This window comes from Salvia hispanica, chromosome 5 (genome assembly GCF_023119035.1).
Source record: "Salvia hispanica cultivar TCC Black 2014 chromosome 5, UniMelb_Shisp_WGS_1.0, whole genome shotgun sequence".
NCBI lineage: Eukaryota > Viridiplantae > Streptophyta > Magnoliopsida > Lamiales > Lamiaceae > Salvia > Salvia hispanica.
The window spans coordinates 21483907-21506890 of NC_062969.1; the positions used below are offsets into that span (position 1 = coordinate 21483907).

Sequence of the window (22984 nt, forward strand, 5' to 3'; positions counted from 1 at the left end):
TGGATTAGTGTTATGATTTAGGTGAAGAACAAGAAAGAAATCCCAAAGGTACTTTCATATACAAACACCCAATGGCTTCACAAACTAGCAACACAAGAACTAGCAAGTATACCTTTACAATCAACCTTAGTCCGGCAAAAGATCGAATGCAACCCGAAGGAATTTAATAAGTCTTCAAAAGATGAAGAAGGTGAGCTCTCAAATATGGAGAATTGGTCTCTTACAAATATTCAAAAGCCACTTGAAATAAACCCTAGCAAGAGTATTTATACTAGGAGTTAAAAAGAAGCAAAACAAAACAAGTCTTGGTCAAAAAGTCACATTCCGGACAAAACACTCGACCGGATGTTTTCCACGGCTCATTTCAGCCGCCCGCGTGAAGTCTCTGGACAAAAACTGATTTCTCAGCAAAAAAACCCAACCGGGTGTTTTTGGGTTGGCAAAACACCCGCCCGTGTGTTTCATTTTACATTGCGCGGTTTTCTTAAAACGATCATAACTCTCTCATCCGAACTCCGTTGGGCGTGTGAGGTACCCACGTGAAGGTATTTCGACAATGAAGACGATGGTGGTCTTGAATCAGCATTTGGACACCGTCTCAGTAGGCAGATTGACGTTTGAACAGACCCCCAGTTCCCATTTGGTGCGGGGTCGAGCCGAATTTGGTGTATTGCTCTCGAGACACCCGGGTCTTCCTTCTGGGCCTCCTCTTCGAGCCTTAAGCTTGTTATGAACAGACCTAAGGACTCTAGCATCTTCCTACTCATCTTCCTCATCCTCTTTTAGTGTACGTCCTTGAGCGGGCTCGATGCATGATGCGTGTCGGTTGGGTTCGCATCAGCACTCAAATAGTTTTTCCAGATGATTAGGCTCAAAGCATCGACATGGGAGTCGGAACACAAATTAAACGATTTATATTATTCACATGTTCCCACTATTTACTTTTAAAATTCATTATTTATTTTATTAATCTATAACATTTTCATTAAATTCCAATAATTATGAAATTAATATACACTATCAAAATGTATAAATTATTTGATTAATATATAAAATCAAACTTTTTATAAAATACTACCTACACAATTAAAATTATACTCCCTCCGTCCCACTTAAAATGCAACATTTGTAAATCGGCACAAGATTTTATGTAGTGTTGTTTTGTGAGTGAATGAAGAGAGAGTAAAGTAAGAGAGATGAAAAAGTAGAGATAGAGTTGTTTCCATTTTAGGAAACGTTTCATTTTTAATGGGACAATCAAAAAAGGAAAACGTTGCATTTTTAATGGGACAGAGGGAGTATATCCTCGTACATAATAGAAAAAACCATTCCCAATGCTCTCCCTAAAAACTCCCTTATTTCTCCCTAACTCCTGCCACATCAGCGCCACATCAGCACCAAAATTTATCCCCAGTTTTTAGCCAACTTTTAGCCAACTGCTCCAATGGTTTCTCTCTTATTTCTCCCTTATTTCTCCCTAACAAAACATTTCATTTTTACATCATTACTAATTTAATTGTTTTATTTTTGTATATAATAAAGCTAGCTAATTTATAAGACAAGACAAATAATAGTAATAAAGTTCGTTGTATTAAACACGAGTAAAAAATTACAACGACGAAAATTAAAAAAAAAAATAGGGGGGAAATTATTTTAAATTAATTATTAAATTTTAAATTTATAGGGGGGAAATTAAAAAAAAAAAACTATTTTTATCGCCGGATTATCGCCCACAGTGGTCGGCGATAATCCGGCGATAATCCGGCGAATTTTCGGGAACGCCGGATTATCGCCGATTCCTCCCCATTGCCGGCGAATTTTTGGCGATAATCGGCGATAAAACGCCGGATTTAACGCCGAGTGCATTGGGAGTGCTCTTACCGAAATTTTTTTTTTATTAAATCCAGTCGTATAAATCATAAAGAAAAAAGCAATAATACGACAATCAACAAACATTCGGTGCTACGTGATACTCCCTCCGTCCCAGATAATTTGGGACACTTTGATCCGGCACGGGTTTTAAGAAATCTAATGGAAAATGAGTTGAAAAGGTTGGTGGGATGTGTGTTCTACTTTTAAAGTATTAGTTTTATAATAAAATGTGAGTAAGAATGAGTTAGTGCAATATGAGGTCCACTACCAAAAATGGTAAAAGTGAAGTGGGACAAATTATGTGGGACGAACCGAAATGGAATACTGGGACGAATTATCCGGAACGGATGGAGTATGACCTAATTAAGTGCAATATTGTGAGTCCGGCCTATAAAAATACACACTACACCATTATGAGTTTTCTTATTAGTTCTTGACTTATGGTCGAACCTTCGAGGTTTGTGACATTAAACATTGAAGTCAATATTTAATCCACATGAAAACCCCTTAAAACAGTCTCACAAACAAGATGCAAGATACAAACATAACAAAACAAGGGAATTCTCAGTCATATTTCACTAAGTTAAACTATGAGATAAAATAATTCATTGGTCGAATTAGTGTCCACTTTCCCAAAAGCAAGCACGTGCTGAGAATGTCTGTTGAAATTGTCTGATTCATGATTTTATTCCTTTATCAATTGTTTATTTCCCTTGTTTTAACATTATTTATCAGCCATCACCTGCACCTTTTTCTCTGACAATATTAATATATAGGCATATGCTCAAATAAATTCGGAGTAGCAACGAAGTTTCGCTTACACTATTCTTTGCCCCAATTCAAAGATAATTAGTCAACCACGAACTGCTTAATTACACATTCACGAAATGTGTTTGGATTATTTATTTTGTCCATATTAACAAATAACAATGCTCCACTAACTATATTAATTAGTAGGAAGACATCGTAAACTATCACGACTAAATTCTCTAGTAACCTATCAATAATAGTAGTAGTAACTAGTAAGCTAAATAAATAGCCATAATATTTCCATATGACTATTGAAGATCTGAGTGATTACATTTAAAAAACGTATAGCCAATAAAATGTGGTAAATTATGAACTGCTCTGTTGCTTTTCTTCGGGCATGAAATATCAAAAACCATATGCTTGTTAACATAGGCCGACACACCTTATGCTAGTAAAGGAAAGGGGCTTAATTCCCTACCAAGACAAATTTTTATTTTTTAGTTATATATTCTCATCAAACTTTTGGTATTTTATATATAGTTTATTGTGCAAAAGCTCCTATTATCAGTACAAATTATTCTCCCGAAATTTTAAATTCGAAATTTAGAATATATAGCCTCTACCAAAATAATTTTTGCGTCAGCATCTTCTTGTTAAAGAATAAGATGATATGCAACGTAAATTACGGGAAAGAATAAAATATTCATCATTGATATTGTATTTGGACATCAAGAAATATTCACTAGCTGTGCAATTCTTTCTCTTGGTTTGATTGTATGGAGATACATCCATTGCTTTTGGAATAAGTCTACTTGTCATTCTTCAATTGAGAAAGCTAAGAGATCCATATAAAAGAGTTTATATTTGAATAATAAAAGACATCAATCAGTTTCTCACGTTCTGAAATATTTTTCGTATTTTTTATAGTGGATTAACTGTTATATATAAGGACCATGTGCTTATGAGCATGTAATATTATCTTTACATCCATTAATTAATAGTACTAGTAATAATTTAAACTTAATTGAAATTTCGATTGATAATCTAAGTATATATCTTTCGATGCTTATTTGCATGACAACAAACAAAAAAGCTTGGTATCGGTGATCACTCAACGAATAGAGTGTTATACAGTCTATGTAATTCACTAGATTAACAAAATTGACTTCCATATTACGTCAGTTTAATTTTCTTTTATCATTGGTCAATATTCTATTGTGGCCACACATTTTTCTCAAGGGTGCAGGTTTAAAGAAAAAGATTTGATCAAACCACCACATCAACTTAAACCATTTTAATAAGCGTGTAGAAAAAAGTAAGTGCCATTTTCTATTTGATCACCTTAGTTTAATTAGTTTCTAATTAAAAAATTAACCCCATTAACAAATGCTAAGCCAACCAATTAAACATAAGTGTCAACTTCTCCTTCCCCAAATTCTTCTATTAATAGACTCAAAATGCAACTCATTTCTCATCACTCCACTGCGTGTTTTTATGTGTGCTAATTTTCCCTCTCTTTTCTTCTCACACATCAACAATGGCGGACGTGCAGTCATGGCTAGCAAATGACAATTACATCTCACCTTCACTGATATACTCCGATTCGTCGCTGTCGCTATCGTCTTCCTCAACCACAACGCGCAGCGCACCCTCACTGTGTGCGGATTCGAGCTTCAGCAGCGTCAGATCCAGCTCCTCCTCACGCACACACTACACCTACCAAACCGCCGCGAAGCCGTCGGCTTCACATTTCTGCATTTCGAGTACCAAAGCGGCGGCGGCGCACATCAGCTGCCTCGCGGTGCACGGCGGCCTACTCTACGCCGTGACGATGAAGGGGATCAGCGTCTTCGATCCAGCCAATCTCGCGCTCGTCGAGACGTTCGGGTCGGGTTCGGGCTGGGCGAAGTCAATCGCCTTCACCAGCGGCAAAATCTTCACCGCGCACCAGGATTGCAAAATTAGGGTTTGGACGCAATCAATTTCCCCCAAATTGAAACACCAGCAAATTTCAACGCTTCCGACGCTGAAGGACCGGTTTCACAACTGCCTATCGGCGAAAAACTACGTCAAAGTCCGCCGCAACAAGCGGCGCCTCTGGATCCAGCACGCCGACGCCGTCTCCGGCCTAGCCGTCGACGCCGATCGCGGCGAGATCTACTCGATCTCCTGGGATAAGAGCTTCAAAACGTGGAAAACCACCTCAGATATGCCGTGCGTCGACTCCGTGAACTCGGCGCATTCCGACGCCGTGAACGCCGTCGCCGTCGCCGGCGGAACCGTCTACACCGGATCCGCTGACGGTCAGATCAAGGTGTGGAGAGCCGCCAGCGACGGGAGGAATCGGAGATTGAGCGCGACGCTGTCGAAGCATAAGTCGAGCGTGAACGCGCTGGCGGTGAGGCCGGACGGGGCGGGGTTGGTCTCCGGAGGCGGAGACGGAGTGATTCTGGTTTGGGAGAGGAGAGACATGGATTTGTTGGTTGCGTGTTGCTTGAAAGGGCACAAAGGGGCGGTTTTGAGCTTGGCGTGTGTGGGTGATTTAGTGATCAGTGGATCTTCGGATGGGAGAGTGAGAATCTGGAAATATGGGAAGGGATTTGGATACAGAGGTTGCTGTGTGGCGGTGATGGAAGGGCATTGTAAGCCGGTGAAATCAGTAGTTGTTGTTGAAGATGAAGGATTGGATGGTCAAGGGTTTTCAGTTATTAGTGGAAGCATCGATGGGGAAATTAGGGTTTGGAGAGTTGTAATTTCAGATCACTATAGTGATTGAGTTTTTTATTTTATAACAAGATTCTTTATTAAAAATTGTGTTATAATTTTCAAATTAGTCTAATTGTGAAATTATACTACATATTTTGGTTTTGTACTGTATGTGGAATAATACTACCTACGTACTATATGTAAGTATTTATTAGTACTACAAATTCTTTGATGTTTTGGAAATGTATAGCATTCCTCATTTCTAGGAGTTATAAGCTTTGGGAAATATATTAATGCAAGTTGCGTGTGTGTTGTTGTTGGTTAAATTACATGCATGAAAGTGAAACAGTAATTCTGTTGTGATTATAATACTAGTAAAGATCTGCTAATTGATTAATTTTCTATAATGTATTATGTATACTCTATGTTTGTATTACTATCGTAAAAGTAAACATTTTTTTAGTAATTAATTTGAAAGAAAAAACCTATGAGTTGATTGAATGGTGTATTGCCACAAATACTAATATGGAGTAGTAATATTGAGTGAGAGCATTTTTAATATATAGTGGAATATGGATTTATGTTTCTATATATTGATTTCATAAATTCATTCTACTCATATTTAGTTACTTAGTCTCGTATACTCTCTCCGTCCCAAGATAAGTGACCTACTTCTTTTGGGCACGGGATTTAAGGAATGGTATTTAAATAAGTTAAAGTGGAGAGAGTAAAGTATGAGAGAGGGAAAAGTAGAGGAGAGAAGAGAGAATAAAGTGGGTGGAGAAAAAAGTAAGAGAGATGACTTTTTACTAAAAATGGAAATAGGTCATTTATAGTGGGACACCCAAAAAAGGAATACAAGTCACTTATCTTGGGACAGAAGGAGTACTAAATTTGTAATATATTGAATTTTAACATAAACAAAATGAAGAAAACCAAAAGAGTATAATGGTCGATTTATCGCTAGTGAAATGTGTTTGTGAAATTATTTTATTTTTCCATTCTTTATGATTTATAAAGTTTATCACTTTATCTGGAAATCAAAAAGTCCAAAATTTTGATTCTATGGTCTTGAGAGAGTGCAATAATTTTTGTGTTCACCAAATATCTTTGTAGTTCTCTCGTAAATTGTCACCATCGGAACGTCATTGCAATCAAACGTGACTCATGACATTTAAGCATCAACTTTCTAAATAGTATTGTCCAAAGATTATATTATGAAATCGAATCCTCCATGATTCATTCATTTCTTTTACTTCGAGATATACTCCTATATGTTCTAGTTTACATCGCTATAGTTTTTATAAATTAAAAATAAGAATATATCAAAAGTTACTTCTAAGTTTGGAACCTAGGCTAGGAGCTACCATACCTAAAAACGTATCGTTAGAATAATAACTAATTATAAGTATATATATATGTTTGACATTAATACTGTTTGAAACTCATGTGAACGACAAAATCAATCATGTCATTTTAAATATTTTATCACTCTCGCGTTTTTATTCGTTAGCTTTCATCAGATATAATATTTTTAAAGTTGGGGGACATGGACTTTCAGTTGTGGCCATTGTTAAATAAAACTAAAATATACTTCAAACCAAACTCTTGTTGGAATTAAGCAAATCACGAAGCAAGCGAAATGTGTCTTTGCAACATATATAGGGTCTACTTCCTAGCTAGTCCGATTCATGCACCTACTTATATATATATATATATATATAAATGTAACATATAAAAGTAACTATAATGTAACATTTGGTGGCAAGAAATATAATTGCAATGATTTACAAATAAGACAGTATCACATGATGTTAGAGCAGAAAGTGGAAATATATATTTAATTTGTATGCGTTAATGTCACACTCTTTAATTTACCAATGAGTGAGGGTTTAATTATAAATTAAAACTGAACTCATTGACCGTTGATTTCACTACACGTATCACTTATTTGTTCATTTAAATATAAGCGTGGTTGTGTCACGAGGGTTCAGTGTAAATAACACATAAATTAGTGCTACACTTTATGTATCATCGAGCATGAATGTTATTGTTATTTTTTTAGCATCATACTGATTAATTAGTACTATAAATTAAACTGAAGTTATATGTAAGAGAGAAATTCAATAACTTACTATCAAGTGATTATAACTTGAATACATATCTATAAAGTTACAAAAATGAATGAACTATATATTTTTATTAAAAATACTTCTGAAAATATGAAAATAAAATCATAAAAGAGTGTAAATTTTCTATAATTGTGGGGATGATTAACAACTAAACGAGACCTCACATGCGACATCTAAGATTAATTATTAGTAAATTTTAAGAACTTTGTGAAATATTTATATATACAGTTAAAAACTTGCGTAAGGGCTTACGCAGTCGTAATTAAGGATTATTTTTAGCTTTAATTATGAGAACAATATATATTAAATGAAGATGCATAAGGACCACACTCAATTAGGATTAATAAATTTAATTTAAACTATTAATCAATTGACTTTTCATTTGTTACTCCATTTGATTTCGGTTTCAATTAAACTTGACTTGATTGGTCATTGCTGATTAACTAAATATTTTTAGATACATAAATAAAAATTTTGAATTCGCGAGTTCGACAAGGTGACTTTTCTTCATTAGACTAATTAATACTTCTCAAAATTTCAAATTGACACCCGATGAATTGAACTTTTCAAATTTTTGATCAAAGGTTTTAATTATGTGTTAATAGCTAATGCGACAATGTGTTTTGTTGTTGCTATAAATTAAAAATATGTGGAGAGTAGTTTAAAAAAAGAAAATAATTATTGTTTGAAGTTACTATCGAATAATTAACTTTTGGAGAGAAGTAGTTAAAACAAACCATCCATTCAGATCATTGAGTTGATCTCTTTGATATTAAATTAAGATGTATATAATTATTTTAAACCAAATAATGATCAATTATATTCGATTAGCAATTATTTAATCGATAATTTGGTTCACAACTTCACACAGACCAAAAGAGCCATAGTCGATAACTTTAATTATGCAATTATATAACTAACCCACATTAACTAATCTATGATTAGTGCAGATTTCCAAATCTTGTTTACATTTAGCGATTATTAGTAGAATTTATACATGTACTTGGGCAACACATGTTGTCTACAGAATTCCCCCAAATATTCTTTTTGGATTAGTGCTGTCTAAATAATCGTACTTATCAATATAATAAACTGAGATGTCTTGGAATTAATGACATTAATAATTAGTTTTTTTCAGATTTGTATCATGGCTGAACTCCTTTGTGCGCAGCCAGCGCAGGTCAAATTCGCCCGACTTGGTCTAATTAATTATTTTAATTATTAAGAACAACTATTACTCTCATAACAATCACTTTTATTCATAAAATTATTTTTCTACACAATTTGTTGATTATTTCTTAATGATATAAAATCTATAAGACCTTCTCCATTCATTTACACCAAACTCAAACCAATTTTTAAATATATGTCACACCAAAAAATAATTTTATTCCAACCACTTACACTAAATTTAAGATTTACACCATTTTTGGGATTTTATTTCACAAATTTTTTGCAGTAACACCAAATATGGTGTTGTTTCACAAAAAACACCAAAAATGAGTTTGAGTTTAGTGTATGATTGAAGACGATTTCTACACTAAAACTCATTTTTTGTGTATGGTTGGAGATGGTCTAAAAACAAATTAAACTTCCAAATATGCCGTACAAAAGAAACCAGAAAATAAAAGGCATTACCACATGTTTTATAAACATTATTTTCAAAATATATACATATCATTTACATTTAAAATAAATAAAATTTATAAATGAGTTGCCCCCATGCAGGATCGAACTACAGACCTTCAGTTTACAAGACTGACGCTCTACCACTGAGCTATAGGGGCTTTACTATTCTTCCAACTAACGTTATGTTTTCAAATATAATCCTCACAAACTTTTTTTTTCTCACTAGTTAATCAATTTCATCGTATAGGGCCGACACCAAAATAATATTTAAAGGCCCATCACCTAATAAGGCCTAAAAGTTGTCATACTACTGAGTATCAACAATGAAAGCTCCATAGCATATATAGCACATAAAGAAATATTTGCAAGCTATCTTGCCCTTTTTAAAAATTTTCCACTTATCAATTTATCACATGTAATCTAATTGTGTTGATTTACACAGATTGAATCCTTATTTTAGTGGAAAGATGTTTCAAGTCACATAAATAATGGATTCGAAACACCTGATCAAAAAATAGTGTAGGATCCATCTAAACGAAAATTTTATAGTGATGGGCTATGGGGTGCCACAAACTTGAATTCCCCAAAACACACGAGAGCTACTAAACATAGCACAAACTTTTATTAATAAATATATACTCCATATGGAAGTACGTTCAAGTTTATCATCACAATTAAGTTCAACTACAACTAGACACGCACACATACAATTTTTGGCATCTCACAATCATACAATAAAAGTACTATATATAAAACAGACCTAATTGAGTCAATGCTTAATCTGAGACAACATAGTCCTCGCATCTTTGCTATTAGGCCTCTCTTTAGGATTATCCAAGGTGCAAAAACAAGCCACCTTCAAAGCCAATAGCATCTGCTCCTCGTACCCACTCCCCATCAGATTCGGGTCGATCGCACGCTTCGGATCATCCGAGGTCATCACGTTCCTCATCCACTTCACCAAGCTTACCTCCTCCGTGTTCTGGAAGAACTCGTCCGACGGCATCTTCCCCATCACCACCGCCGCCAACACCACTCCAAAACTGTACATGTCACATTTTTCCGTGAACTTGAACGTCTGGTGATACTCCGGTGCTATGTACCCCGCTGTCCCCGCGATGTTCGACGTCGACATGTGCGTGTTCGCATCCGGCACTGACTTTGCCAGCCCGAAATCAGCGATCCGCGCCTCCATCTCGTCGTCTAGCAGCACGTTCGCCGGCTTCAAGTCCCTGTGGATAAGGCCAAGAATTGGGTTAATTCCATTTTGACATTAGAAAAAAAAAAAAGCTAATGGACTGGAATATATAAAATGGATGGTTGAAATCAAATGTTACTCTAGTCAACTTTGACATGAAGAATCAAGATATACTTATGCTCTTTAATATGGTACTACATGTCTAGCAAGCAACATACCATAACATATGTATAGCTAAAATGACTTACTAGTTCAATGAGGATATATGTAACAATCCGAATTTAACTTTATTCTATCTAAATCTTGATATTAAGAATCTTTATCAGTTTGACAACACACTTAACACCTACTAAGTCACACCATCAATTTGAAACGTGCACGTGTCATATGTATAATCTGAGACCGAACCCGACAAATTTTACTAGAATTCAAACCAAATAAACCAAAATTACTGAATTATAGGTTTTTTACCTGTGGATGATTCGCGGCGTGTGGTTCATGTGAAGATACTCGAGGCCGGCGGCGATCCCCATGATGATCTTGTACCTCGCCGGCCAGTCGAGCTCCTTCTCCCCTCTCGCCACCCCGACCAGGTAATCGTGCACGCTTCCGTTCTTCATGTACTCATAAACCAGGTAGTGACAATCCGGGCGCGGCAGATGCGCCAAAAGCGGCAGCAAATTGCGGTGGCGGATTTCTCCGACAGTCTTAATTTCCGACCGGATTTGCCTCATTTTCTTGTTGAGCAGCTTGCTGTCTTCCTCCGTCAGCTCCTCCTGGTCCGTGGGCGACTGGATAATCTTCTTGATCGCAATTTCCTTTCCGTCGCTGCCGGGGAGGACGGCCTTGTAGACCTCGCCGCAGCCGCCCTTTCCGATGACGTTGAGCGAGGAGAGGCCGTCTTCCTTCTCTAAGAAGGAGAGGTCTTCTGGCTTCTTGATCAATGGGCTGAAGATTTTGATTCCGGTGTCTCTGTTTCTGCCGTGGATTAGGACTAAGAGGAGTTTGAAAAGAAGTGAGAAGACTAAGGCGGATAGGATCCCTCCGATCACTCCCGCCGCGAAGCCGAGGGACCACCCGATGATTCTTCTTTTCTTGTTTGTTTTGTGTCTCCGGGCGGCGGGTTGGCCGGAGGGGGCCTCCGCCGGAGATGGGCCCGGGGCGATGGATGAGTTATTCGTGTTCGTGGCGTTGTTGGATATTTTTTCGGCGAAGGAGTAGCGTTTTGGGATTCCGGCAGCGGCGCCGGAGAGGAGGGGGTTGCCGGAGAGGTCGATGGATTGGAGATTGCGGAATGATCGGATGGAGGCGGGGACGGTGCCGGAGAACATGTTGTCGGCGAGGTTGAGCTTCTCGAGATTGGGGAAGTGTTTGAGGAATCGGAGGGTGCCGGCGAACATGTTGCCGGAGAGGTCGAGGACGCGGAGGCGGATGAGGCGGGAGAGGGCGGCGGGGATTTGGCCGGAGAATTGGTTGTTGCGGAGGTCGAGGATCTCGAGGTTGGTGCAGTCGACGATTTGGGGTGGGATTTGATCGAAGAGGTTGTTGTTTGGGAGGGAGAGTTGTTTGAGTTGGGTTAGTTTGGAGATGGCGGGAGAGATGCGGCCGTTGAGGCCTTGGGATTCGAAGACGAGGGCGGTGATTCGGAGGGAGGTGTTGGTGGCGGCGCAGGATATTCCGGGGGAATCGCAGGGATTGGCGGCGGGGGGGCCGGGGAGGCCGAGGTCGGTGAGGATGAGGGAGAGGGCGTCGAGGTCGGAGGGGAGGAGTGTGGGGGGTTTTGATTGGACGAGGAGGATTAGTGTGGTGAAGAGGAGGAGGAGGAGGTGGGGTTTGGGTGGAGGAGGAGCCATTGGTGGTGGCCGGCGGCGGCGGTGGTGGTGATTGGCGTTGGTGTTTTCAGTTATGTGTGGTGGTGGTGTGTTTTTATTTTGGAGTTGTCGATGCCGTGTGAAATAATTTGGGGTGGAGGACTTTGTTCCAAAGTTCACAACATGTGTTGACTAGTAAATTACCAATAATGGCCCTCTAAATTATTTTGTGTTAGATAACTATGTGTCTATGTCCGTCTGTTTATGGGTTGCAGACCAAATGAGTGACATGAATAACCTATTCTTTACTAATTTATTACTATCTTTTTTTTTTAACTTTTAATGAGTTCTTTACTAGTAGTACTAATATTATAATATGTCAAATGTGGTAAGAGAAATTGAACCGTTTCAGTTGAAATCTTGAAATGTTGATATATGTTCTATGGTATATTCTTACACCCTCCGTCCACAAAAAATAGAGCATAATTACCATTTTTGGTCGTCCACAAAAAATAGAATACATTCATTTATGGAAAGTTTTTAATAAATAATAATTCTAATCCGTTCTGTTCTCCTACTTTATCGATTCTATATTAAAACTCATGTAATACATAAATTACTCTGTTTTTTATGGACGGATGGAGTATAAGATTGGGATCGAGGAAGTATATACAATTCTGGAGTATATGCTAACATTATTATAACAATGATTTGTATATGAGAGACGTGGTATACATATATTATTTAATTTTTGCTAGATCTCAAGTTAAATAATTCATTTTTTTAAGAAAAAATTAACATGTACTCTTTTTATTTTATTCATCTCTCAAGCAGGAGTGAAAGAAAATAATGAAGTAAGTATCAAAATACTAGGTGGCATAGATCTATTAACGCCCTGATCTTCATAATATACTCCCTTTCGTCCTAAAAAATAGTACTACTAGTCCATTCTAATTATTTTAGATTGTCCTTGAAGATTAGTTCACTATCATTTCTAATGAGGTGATTTATATTTTTTACTAAAAATAATTTAATTTTTTTTTTTTCGTACATTACTAATTTCACATTAAATCATTACTAATTTCACATTAAAATATGTGTCATTTCTAAAAAAAAAAAAGTATATATATAGATACTCCCTCCGTCCCACAAAGATAGTCCCACTTTAACCCGGTACGGGTTTTAAAAAATGATTTTTATTCAAACCATTATGTTGTGAAGTACTCCCTCCGTTCCACATTAGTAGAATCATTTCATTTTCTGCACTCATTTTGAAAAAATAATAATAAATAGTTAAAGTGGAGAAAAAGTAAAGTAAAAGAGAGAATAATATAGAGAAGAGTCTTATCAACAATATTCTCTTTTACTTTACTTTTTCTCCACTTTATCTATTTATAATTATTTTTTTAAAATGAATACGTAAAATGAAATGACTCTACTACTATGGAACGAAGGGGAAGTAGTATTCAAGTGGATGAATAACTAAGATTGAATAATTTTATGAATGTTGTTCGATTTTGTGTATAGTATAGTGCATAGGAGTATTTGATACTTGGTCTAATATAAATACTACTATCATATAGTGTTAGTTCTACCTTATTAATCTGATTCCTTCGTAACAAAATATGAAAATTTCAGACAACACACCCATATAATGATATAAACAATAGTAAGCGCAAATCTCAAGATGGACCTACTTGAAACCATCCTTTTAAATATAGAGATAAAATAAAGGGGTATATATGGGAAGAAATAAAGATAGTTGGAAAAATCGAATCTAGGGAAGACTAAGAAATTTCGGGTCAGCTTCCTTGAGGAAAATATGAATAGGAAAAATAAATAAAAATGAGATAACAAACGAAAGACTTGACTTTGATATTTGATTTAAATAAGTAATAAATTTAATTTAATAACGTTTTCCACACTCCCTATTGAACCACAAATTGGACTTAGACAAGAATAGATTATTCAATTCAGATCGCCGGCTACATGAATGCCATGCTAATTAGATTTGACGTAGATAATTTGATAACATTTTGAAATACCTAGTATATTTTTATTTTAGCTCAAGTTTGGTATTAAATTAGTACTAAGTGGTAGCTTGTTTTGTTCTCTATCCGGGTTAAATTTTATTGAAGAATAATTGTAATAGGATTATATAATACTCTTTCTGTCTCACAGAATAGTCAACACGTATAGTTTTAATAAATTAAACACTCGCATGATGTATTTTGTGAGCGAAAAAAGAGCTTTGGTTTATTATATTTTTATGTTAGTTAATATAGATATTGTTTTTAAAAATAAATATAATGCTTCATTTGTTTTATAATACAATACATTTATATTTATCGTAGATTGTAGATACCACCGGCGGTGATGATATGTGATTCATATGATTATGAGATTTTGGCGAAGTATATCCAAAACTAACTCGATCTGAAATAATAATGAAAAATCAGTATTTGGTTCGGCTTTTTGTAATATTTTTATTGGATTCAGTTGTCTCACACCCCAAATATCACACTCCAGTCTGAAAATTAAATAAGAGTACTATAGTCCACAAATAAAAAATACTAATAAAAGCTTTTCTATTTCTTCAGTCAACTGAGTCATCTACTGCAATTTTATCCCTTTGGTGAGAAAAAACGCAATAAATAAACTTATTAAAAATTAATTATTTTACCAACTTCATGAGATGATGAGATATCATCTTTGTTTGCGTCACTGTGTTACCAAGGATTAGGATATATTTGGCACAAAAAACTCCACATGTACGTGACGGCACATTGATTCCTCTATCACAACATACTCCAATATGTTACTTTAATTGTTTTGAAATAAATATTTGCATATATGAGATTGTATATGATGATCAACATTGTTCTTACGTCATTGTTAAATTCAAACTTAGGAAAAATCGTCTGAGTACCATATTTTTGGCCTCCTATAAAAACGAGTAATTTACCATACAACACTTCTGATGGAGAACGATAAGCAAATATACTTTTTCTATTTTTGAAAATGTATAATGTCCATAAATTCATTTTTACATATTTTTTTTTTCTTAAAATCGACTTCAGAACAACGGAATATTAAACTTTTCTTTAAAAGATTAATTTATCAATCCGAAAGGTTAAGGTGGAACTACTACCGTGAGATTGGTAATATATATGGAGTTTTGCGACCTTCATGAACCTGTGTTCAGATGGTTGAACCCCAACTCCACCTCGCTCCGTATTGCGTGTGCTATTATTGTTAATCCATAATGTAAATGCTTTAATCTTTTTTACATGGAACTAAAGCTATATATATATCCACTACCCAGAAATTCTTGGCAGTTTCACTTTGGAAAAAGACGATTATTGTCCCATCATGCGTCCCAAACTTTACTCCAGAAAATGAAATGTCGATTGTTCATTTCCCCCCACTACATTATTGCTGCAACGACCAATTCAAAATTTTAGTATATGCTAATTATTTTTCAAACTAATTTTAGTGTAGATAGCCACCCAACTAATTTTAGTGCAGATCGTCACTGATCGGTGCACTAGAATTACTTGTTCACGCTCATGGTGCAATAGGTAACTCAAATTTGTCTATATTCACTTAATGAAACATCTTACCAATTAAATTATGTTTCGTCGTTATTTTTCTTAATACTCTATCGACTTTCACCTTGGACTTTCATTATTTTGTATGTTTATATCATATTACTATGGGCGTGCATTCTCTTTTAAGGAAAATTTGTAAAAAAAATATATTTTCATATAAGGCCAATTGCATAAAATATTATTAACTTGAAACTTTTAAAATAATCAAATACTATATCATAACTTTGATATTTTTCTCAATTGCATATGTTTGGAAGAAATTGTGTAAAACGTTGGAAGCAAATTCATAATTTGTATGCAAAGTTATATATCACTCACAAAAGCCATTAATATTAGTATTAAAAAAATAGTATGATAAGATTAGGCTAAATATTTTGGATTTCAAATCATACTTATTTTTCTCCACATCTATTTCACTGTCATAATTGAGAAAAATGACAAAATTATATGATTGGCTATTTTTGAAGTGTGCCATTAATCACAATCTAACCATACTTCATAAATTTTATACTTCTTCCGTCCCTAAATATTTGTTTTTTCCATAAAAATTAATCTCTTTCTTCTTTTTAATAAATCACAATTTTTTCTCTGTATATCATTGATTCAACTTCAGTTAAAAATACTTTAATATTTTTTTCTTATATATACTATTTTCATTTTAATATTAATGTTGTTAATTGTAAAACTATTAATAAAAGACAATGTAGTACTCCAAGAGCCAATCCAAACAGAAGGCCCAAGTTAAGATATTGGGCCAGATATAAGTAAAGAAACGTCCAACCCAATATATATTGGCAATCAAATTGAAATTGATATCATGAATTTTAAGTGATTTTTATAATTGAGTAAAGGCCAAAATAGTTACTGAACACCATTTAATGATTTTGGTCTTTATCATTGTCTTTTGAATTTTTTGGTCCTGTACATATAAGAATTTGATCATTTTGGTCATCCGTCAACATTTCCGTTAGAAACTAAAGGTCAACGGATTTAAACCCGATTTTGACCAAAATTAACATTTTAATTCTGATTTTCTCTTTAATTAATTCACTAACTATTATTATAAATATTCTTTTACAATTAGAAAATTATAATTAAATATTATGAAGAAACTTGGGGGATTGTTGAGAAGGTCAGCACCGTCGCCGGAGAAGTGCTGGAGCTCCGGGTGGTGGTGGTCGGCGATGCTGAACAGTGGCGAGGCAACGGCGGAGGTGTAGGGGTTCGCCGGCAGGTGCATTTGCGCTCACCTCTGCTTCGACTCCGGTGAAGTCAATTTGGACGGCTCTGGCGTCTGGTCCAAGAAGGAGTGGGTCTTCCCCGGCATCGACAACTCCGACATCGGCTCCGGCGTCTGGTCCAAGAAGGAGTGGGTCCTCCCCGGCATCGACAACTCCGACATCGTCTCCGCCTTCGAAGGCAACTCCAACCTCTTCTGGGCTGAGCGCTTCTGCAAACAATTCCTCCACATGAACGACCTCTGGGTCAAGCACAGCGGCATCTCCCACACCGGCAGCTTCAAGGATTTAGGCATGACCGTTTTGGTAAGCCAGGTCAATGCGCCTCCACCGGCGACACCTCCGCCGCCCTCTCCGCCTACAGCGCCTCCGCCGGGATCCCCTCCATCGTCTTCCTCCCCACCAACAAGATCTACATGGCGCAGCTCGTCCAGCCAATCGCAAACGGCGCCTTCGTCCTCAGCATCGACACCGATTTCGACGGCTGCATGAAATTGATCAAGCAAATCACGGCGGAGCTTCCGATCTATCTAGCCAATTCGCTGAATAGCCTCCGATTGGAAGGGCAGAAGACGGCGGCGATCGAAATTCTGCAGCAAATCGACTGGGAGGTCCCCGATTGGGTGATGGTCTCGGGCGGGAATTTGGGGAATATTTACGCATTCTACAAAGGATTCAAATCGCCGCTGCCGTCCAAATTGACTTCACCGGAGTCGAAGCAGAGGTGAGCGCAAATGCACCTGCCGGCGAACCCCTACACCTCTGCCGTCGCCTTGCCGCTGTTCAGCATCGCCGACCACCACCACCCGAAGCTCCAGCACTTCTCCGGCGGCGGTGCTGGACCTTCTCAACAATCCCCCAAGTTTTTTCATAATATTTAATTCTAATTTTCTAATTTTAAAAGAATATTTATAATAATAGTTAGTGAATTAATTAAGGAGAAAATCAGAATTAAAATGTTAATTTTATATCCGGTCGGGTATACTCGAATTACCCGATTTTTATAATTTTATATATATTTTTATAATTTTATAAATTATCTATTCAATTAAATGAGGGTCCGTATGAGGGTCCGTGCGCAGTTCCAATTCTCCAAACTCAAACTGACTTGCACATTGCGCCTCTCACCTCTGTTCTACCTCCGTCTCGGCTCTCCCTCTACCTCTACCTCTCGGTGCTCTATCCGCCGCCGTCCACCGCCGCCTATCTGACGCCGCCGTCGCCCATTGTGTGAATATGGACAGTTTGGGATCCTTATTCTTTAGATGAATTTATTTTTTTTCTCAATTCCTCATGATTTAGGCACGTTTATGAGCATAGTGAGACTCAAGTTGGGAGAGAACTTCTTCAATTGCAGCATTCCTAATACCTTAATCTACCGGCCTCAACCTAACTTTCTTGAGCTGCAAAACAATATGCTCTCTAGTAAAAAGTCTCAGTACATGAGAATGATAATGTAGGAAAGTCTAGACCATTCTTCAAAACAATTTAGCCGGATTCCAAACCATTCTCAATTTAATTGAGAAGATAATCAGGCGAGTGACCACTTTATCTTCTTAAAGCATTAGCAATTGAAGGGTCTTCCCATAGGGCCCTCCCATTCCACATCAGCATTTAGCCAAATGGCCTATCTTTCCACAATGGAAGGGCCCTCCCATAGGGCCTTCCCATTCCATTTCATTTCCACATCATCACTATTTTATTTTAATTTTTTATTAGAAAAAAAAATATTAATACGAAATTTTCGTTGGTTTGCTTCTTCACGACGTCGTGCTGCCCCGGCAAGCACGCGCTGCACCGCTCGATTTATGACTTCGTCGTCGGAATCGCTACCGGAAGACATTTAATAACGCACTAGAGAGAGAAAGTGTATTGAGATAAAATGAGAGAAGATAAGATGTTGGTGTGAGAAATGTAAATAATTGGATATGGTATTTTTTATAGTAGAAAATATGGAATAAAAAAATATTAAAAAAAAGGAGGGCCGTCGAGAGGCCCTTGCTCCACAATGGAGGGCCGATCGACGAGCCCTCGTCGACGGCCAAGGCCGATACATCGGCCCATTTGGAGAGAGAGAGGGGAGCCGTCGAAAGGCCCTTCCGCCGCAATGGTGGGGCTATGGAGGCCGATGGGGAAGGCCCTCCCATCGGCCCTCCATTGCTAATGCTCTTAAAAGATAAATATTGTCTGGCAATATTTCCTTACAAGAATAACTCATGCAACCATAATAAGTGTGAGGTACCTGCATTCTTCTTTTGCGCTTTGCGCTTTTAATTCAAAACAAACAAAAGTGAATATGTTCTTTTTCTAGTGTTACAGATAAACATCTGTTTCTTTCAAGTCGAGTTTCTTCCTAGTAAATAAGTTTTTTTTCATAGTTAGTAATAAAATAATTAAGGGCACGAATATCGTTTCCCTAATTAACTTTTTCCTTTTATTTAAAGGATTACTAAACATGAAAATTTTATGGGAAAACCAATAGAATAATAAGGTGATTGGACATGTTGCATAATGTATTAATGTAATCAGAATGATGATTTTGATGCATAGGAGGTGTGGTGGGTGTTCCTCTCCACTATGGAGACTATGGAGCCTAAGATAAGTGAGAAAAAATATGAATAAAGTAAAAACAATTCATTTCTAATATGAAACTAATTTTAATGAAAGATCGAAAATGGAATATTAAGAAAAAAAAATTTATACACAGAGAGAATGGAGTATTAATTATGTGTACTATCTAAATTTTTTTATATAAATAGTCGAAGATGATTATTTGTATATAAAAATTTAATTTTAGTTTTAGAATAATTATTTAAAATGATTGATCAAATACAAATTTAAAGTATTGGGATAAAATAAGTAATTTCAAAAACCAAAATTTCAAAATATGTAGTATAAAAATTGATAAGGATGAGATGATTATTTATAGATTAACCATTCAACGCTTTATGTCGATATCATACGCTCAAGGCGTAGTTTTTCAGCTACCGTGCGCCTCCAGTTTGATCCTTGATCACTTCACTCCTCGCAGCCACCGCCACCGTGAAACGATCATACCTTCTCTCTTCGGCGCTGGAGCATCCTCAGCCTTCTTTTCTACCGCATGGAGGTATCCTTACTCTATTTCATTACCACTCGCGATCATAAGCTCACGCACGCAGACGCAGTCTGTGTGCATTTGCATTGTGAAACGAGATTGAAATCTGGAAGTATTGGAGTCTCTTTACTCAAAGATTGTTTATTTCACGTTTTGATTAGTATTTGAATCTGAGAGCTCGTTGTTGGAATTTGTCAGTAACGATTCTGTCGAGCTGAATTTGCAATCATAGATTTGTTGTTTTTGTGTGGATTAGGAGTACTAATTACAGCTTTTGACTGAGGGAAATTAATTAATGCTAGATATCGACCTGATTGAGTCTAATTGAAGCTAAATACTAATCTGATTAGGGCTTTTCTGTTTAATTGGAGCTTGATTTAGGCTTTTTCTAAGATTATGTCTGGAAATTCTTAGTATGTCCAGTGTTTTCCTTTAAATTTAGCTATTATAAATGGCAAAGATAAATGAATCCATCGATTTAGTTCACATAAAAACAGAACTACTAGAATTGCAGAATGAAGAAGGCAGAATGCTAGTACTATTTTGTGATGAGTGATTTATAAGATCTGACGCGTTCTTTGCTTATGTTGGATACCTAAGTTAACCCACAGTAGGAGCTGGATGTGATAGTCTGATAGAGATGATTAGGTAGAGCCTTTTATTTTATAAAATGCAGTAAATGACATTATTTGTTGTTTGGGAAGAAATTGTTTTAGCCTTTTTTCCTTAGTAAAAATGTGTTTGAGTGGTGAGTTGTTTGTATTTATTGTTATTTCATAGGCCTATGTGGATATATGATCTTATCATGTGGCTTTCCTGGTGTCTATACTAACTGATCATGAGAGGAACTTTACATCGCATCCAATCTCAAGTTCGTTTTCTCTTCCCTAACAGCAATACTGGAGAGGTAGCAGTATCAATAAGAATGAGGGAATGGTGCAGCACTTGCAGAGTTTTGGGATCATAAAATCAAAGAGAGTTGCAGAAGTGATGCAAACAATTGACAGGGGTTTGTTTGTTCCAGAGGGTACAACCCCATATGTTGATAGTCCTATGCAGATCGGATACAATGCTACTATCTCTGCACCTCACATGCATGCCATGTGCCTCGAGTTGTTGGAGAGCCATCTTAAACCTGGCATGCATGCTTTGGATGTCGGCTCTGGTAAAGATTTACAGTGCATACTTTCTGTTCTGATTTTGTTCTTTAGATGGTTGGTCCATTTTGAGGAACATAATATAGTTGTGCCCAAGATTTTGTAAAACGATTTTACAAATATAACTTCATATGTTGATTATTGTTGTTTATGTGGGACACTGTAAATTTGAGCTTCCGTTCCTGCAAAATTCTTTGCAATTTGAGCTTTTGGGTAAATTATTCTTCTAGGAACAGATTATCTGACTGCTTCCTTTGCTGTTATGGTCGGAGCACAAGTTCTAATACCATTTTGCAAATACTCCTTCCATCCCCAAAAAAATAGTCTTTTTGCCATTTTGGCCTGTCCGTTAAATTAGGTGACTTCTATTTGTAGAAACCTTTTTCACCACACATTACACTAGTAATGATATGAGTCCTACTATCCACTAACACTACTTCAACTACTTTATCTCTTTCTCTCCTACTTTACCAATTTCGCATTAAAACTCGTGCCTCCCCAAAATGTCTATTTTTAGGGGGCGGAGGGAGTATGACTTAGTGCATATGTTGATTAGTGTTGGTTATTTAATTTGGGACACTGTAACCTTAGCTTCCATTCCTGGATAATTCATTACAGTTTGAGCTTTTGTTAAATTTTTTTTGTAGGAACCGGTTATCTGACTGCCTGCTTTGCTGTTATGGTTGGAGCACAAGGCCGAACTGTTGGTGTCGAGCATATTCCTGAATTGGCTGAATTCTCGATCAAGAACATAGAGAAGAGTGCTGCAGCTTCGCTTCTGAAAGAAGGATCATTCTCAATCCATGTTGCTGGTATCTCATACTCATAATTTATCGCATTGCTAGTATCGTTTATGGGGCATTTGTTTTGGGCGATATGATGGACCCTAAAATATAATATTGAGTATTTGAAGAATAAGATGGTCAAACTAGCTCAAAATCAATCAATCACATCAATTAAAATGGTAGATTAGTTTGGATATCACTAGAAGCAAACACCTTTAATCACTTCAATTTATATATTTCTTGTCAGTTTATAAATGTGCTGAAGCTGTCATTTTCCATTCCTTAAATCATCTATGCTGTGTTATTGTAGATGGTAGGCAGGGATGGCCGGAGTTTGCGCCCTACGATGCCATCCACGTCGGTGCTGCTGCACCAGAAATACCCCCAGCCCTCATCGAACAACTGAAACCTGGTGGCAGATTGGTGATCCCCGTTGGGACAATCTCACAGGAACTGAAGGTTGTCGACAAGAACGCAGATGGCACGGTCAACATCCAGAGTGAGACGGGTGTTCGTTACGTGCCACTGACTAGCCGAGAGGCGCAACTCCGGGACCGCTAATTTTACGAGCATGTCTTGTATATATTTATGATAAGGCAACACAGTGTATAACTCTGCGCTGCGTTCATGAAATAAAGCAACTCCGTGCATATGTATTAACTCCGATAATTTACCTTCATATATTGTTTCTTTGCTTTCTAAATTAAGTCACGAGTCATAGTGTTGAATATTGTTTCTTTTTTCCATATTTATTGTTTCATTTTCCCAAATATATTAATCTTGTTCTTTTATATACTACTTGATTTTTTGGAATATGGGAGTAAACATGATTCTTTATATTGGAATAGATTTTGTTGGAATACTTTATAGCATCAGTATCACCATAATTTCTAAATCCAATTTTATTTAATAATAACAATATCTACATCTGAAATGTATTATCACCTTAATTTTAACAATTATAAAATCAACCCTAAATATTTATGAAAAGCCGAACA

General features: G+C 36.5%; 3 protein-coding genes and 1 non-coding gene across 4 annotated transcripts; 2 read left to right on the forward strand and 2 right to left on the reverse strand.

The window, feature by feature from the left end:
• Nucleotides 1–4105: 4105 nt before the first annotated feature.
• On the forward strand, nt 4106–5516 carry LOC125187758 (protein JINGUBANG-like). The gene has a single exon (XM_048084390.1). The coding sequence runs from the start codon at nt 4160–4162 to the stop codon at nt 5396–5398; it is 1239 nt and encodes a 412-aa protein (XP_047940347.1). The 5' UTR covers nt 4106–4159; the 3' UTR covers nt 5399–5516.
• Nucleotides 5517–9175: 3659 nt separating this feature from the next.
• On the reverse strand, nt 9176–9247 carry TRNAT-UGU. Its single transcript has one exon. It is a non-coding gene; the product is annotated as a tRNA-Thr (tRNA).
• Nucleotides 9248–9689: 442 nt separating this feature from the next.
• Nucleotides 9690–12219, reverse strand: LOC125188795 (leucine-rich repeat receptor-like serine/threonine/tyrosine-protein kinase SOBIR1). The gene is made up of 2 exons (XM_048085849.1): nt 10759–12219; nt 9690–10321 (listed from the first exon to the last, which is right to left on the reverse strand). The coding sequence occupies exons 1-2, from the start codon at nt 12138–12140 to the stop codon at nt 9859–9861; spliced, it is 1845 nt and encodes a 614-aa protein (XP_047941806.1). The 5' UTR covers nt 12141–12219; the 3' UTR covers nt 9690–9858.
• Nucleotides 12220–19892: 7673 nt separating this feature from the next.
• Nucleotides 19893–22693, forward strand: LOC125186662 (protein-L-isoaspartate O-methyltransferase 1-like). The gene is made up of 4 exons (XM_048083078.1): nt 19893–20056; nt 20939–21209; nt 21849–22013; nt 22297–22693. The coding sequence occupies exons 1-4, from the start codon at nt 20051–20053 to the stop codon at nt 22545–22547; spliced, it is 693 nt and encodes a 230-aa protein (XP_047939035.1). The 5' UTR covers nt 19893–20050; the 3' UTR covers nt 22548–22693.
• The last annotated feature ends 291 nt before the right edge of the window (nt 22694–22984 follow it).

Excerpts from the sequence above, each read along its gene's own strand:
- LOC125187758 (XM_048084390.1), top strand. The coding sequence starts at position 4,160 with ATGGCGGACGTGCAGTCATGGCTAGCAAATGACAATTACATCTCACCT.
- LOC125188795 (XM_048085849.1), bottom strand. The coding sequence starts at position 12,140 with ATGGCTCCTCCTCCACCCAAACCCCACCTCCTCCTCCTCCTCTTCACC. Across the intron at positions 10,322-10,758 it reads ACGCCGCGAATCATCCACAG|GGACTTGAAGCCGGCGAACG; the intron begins GTAAAAAACCTA and ends CCTTATCCACAG.
- LOC125186662 (XM_048083078.1), top strand. Across the intron at positions 21,210-21,848 it reads TGCTTTGGATGTCGGCTCTG|GAACCGGTTATCTGACTGCC; the intron begins GTAAAGATTTAC and ends TTTTTTTTGTAG. Across the intron at positions 22,014-22,296 it reads ATTCTCAATCCATGTTGCTG|ATGGTAGGCAGGGATGGCCG; the intron begins GTATCTCATACT and ends GTGTTATTGTAG.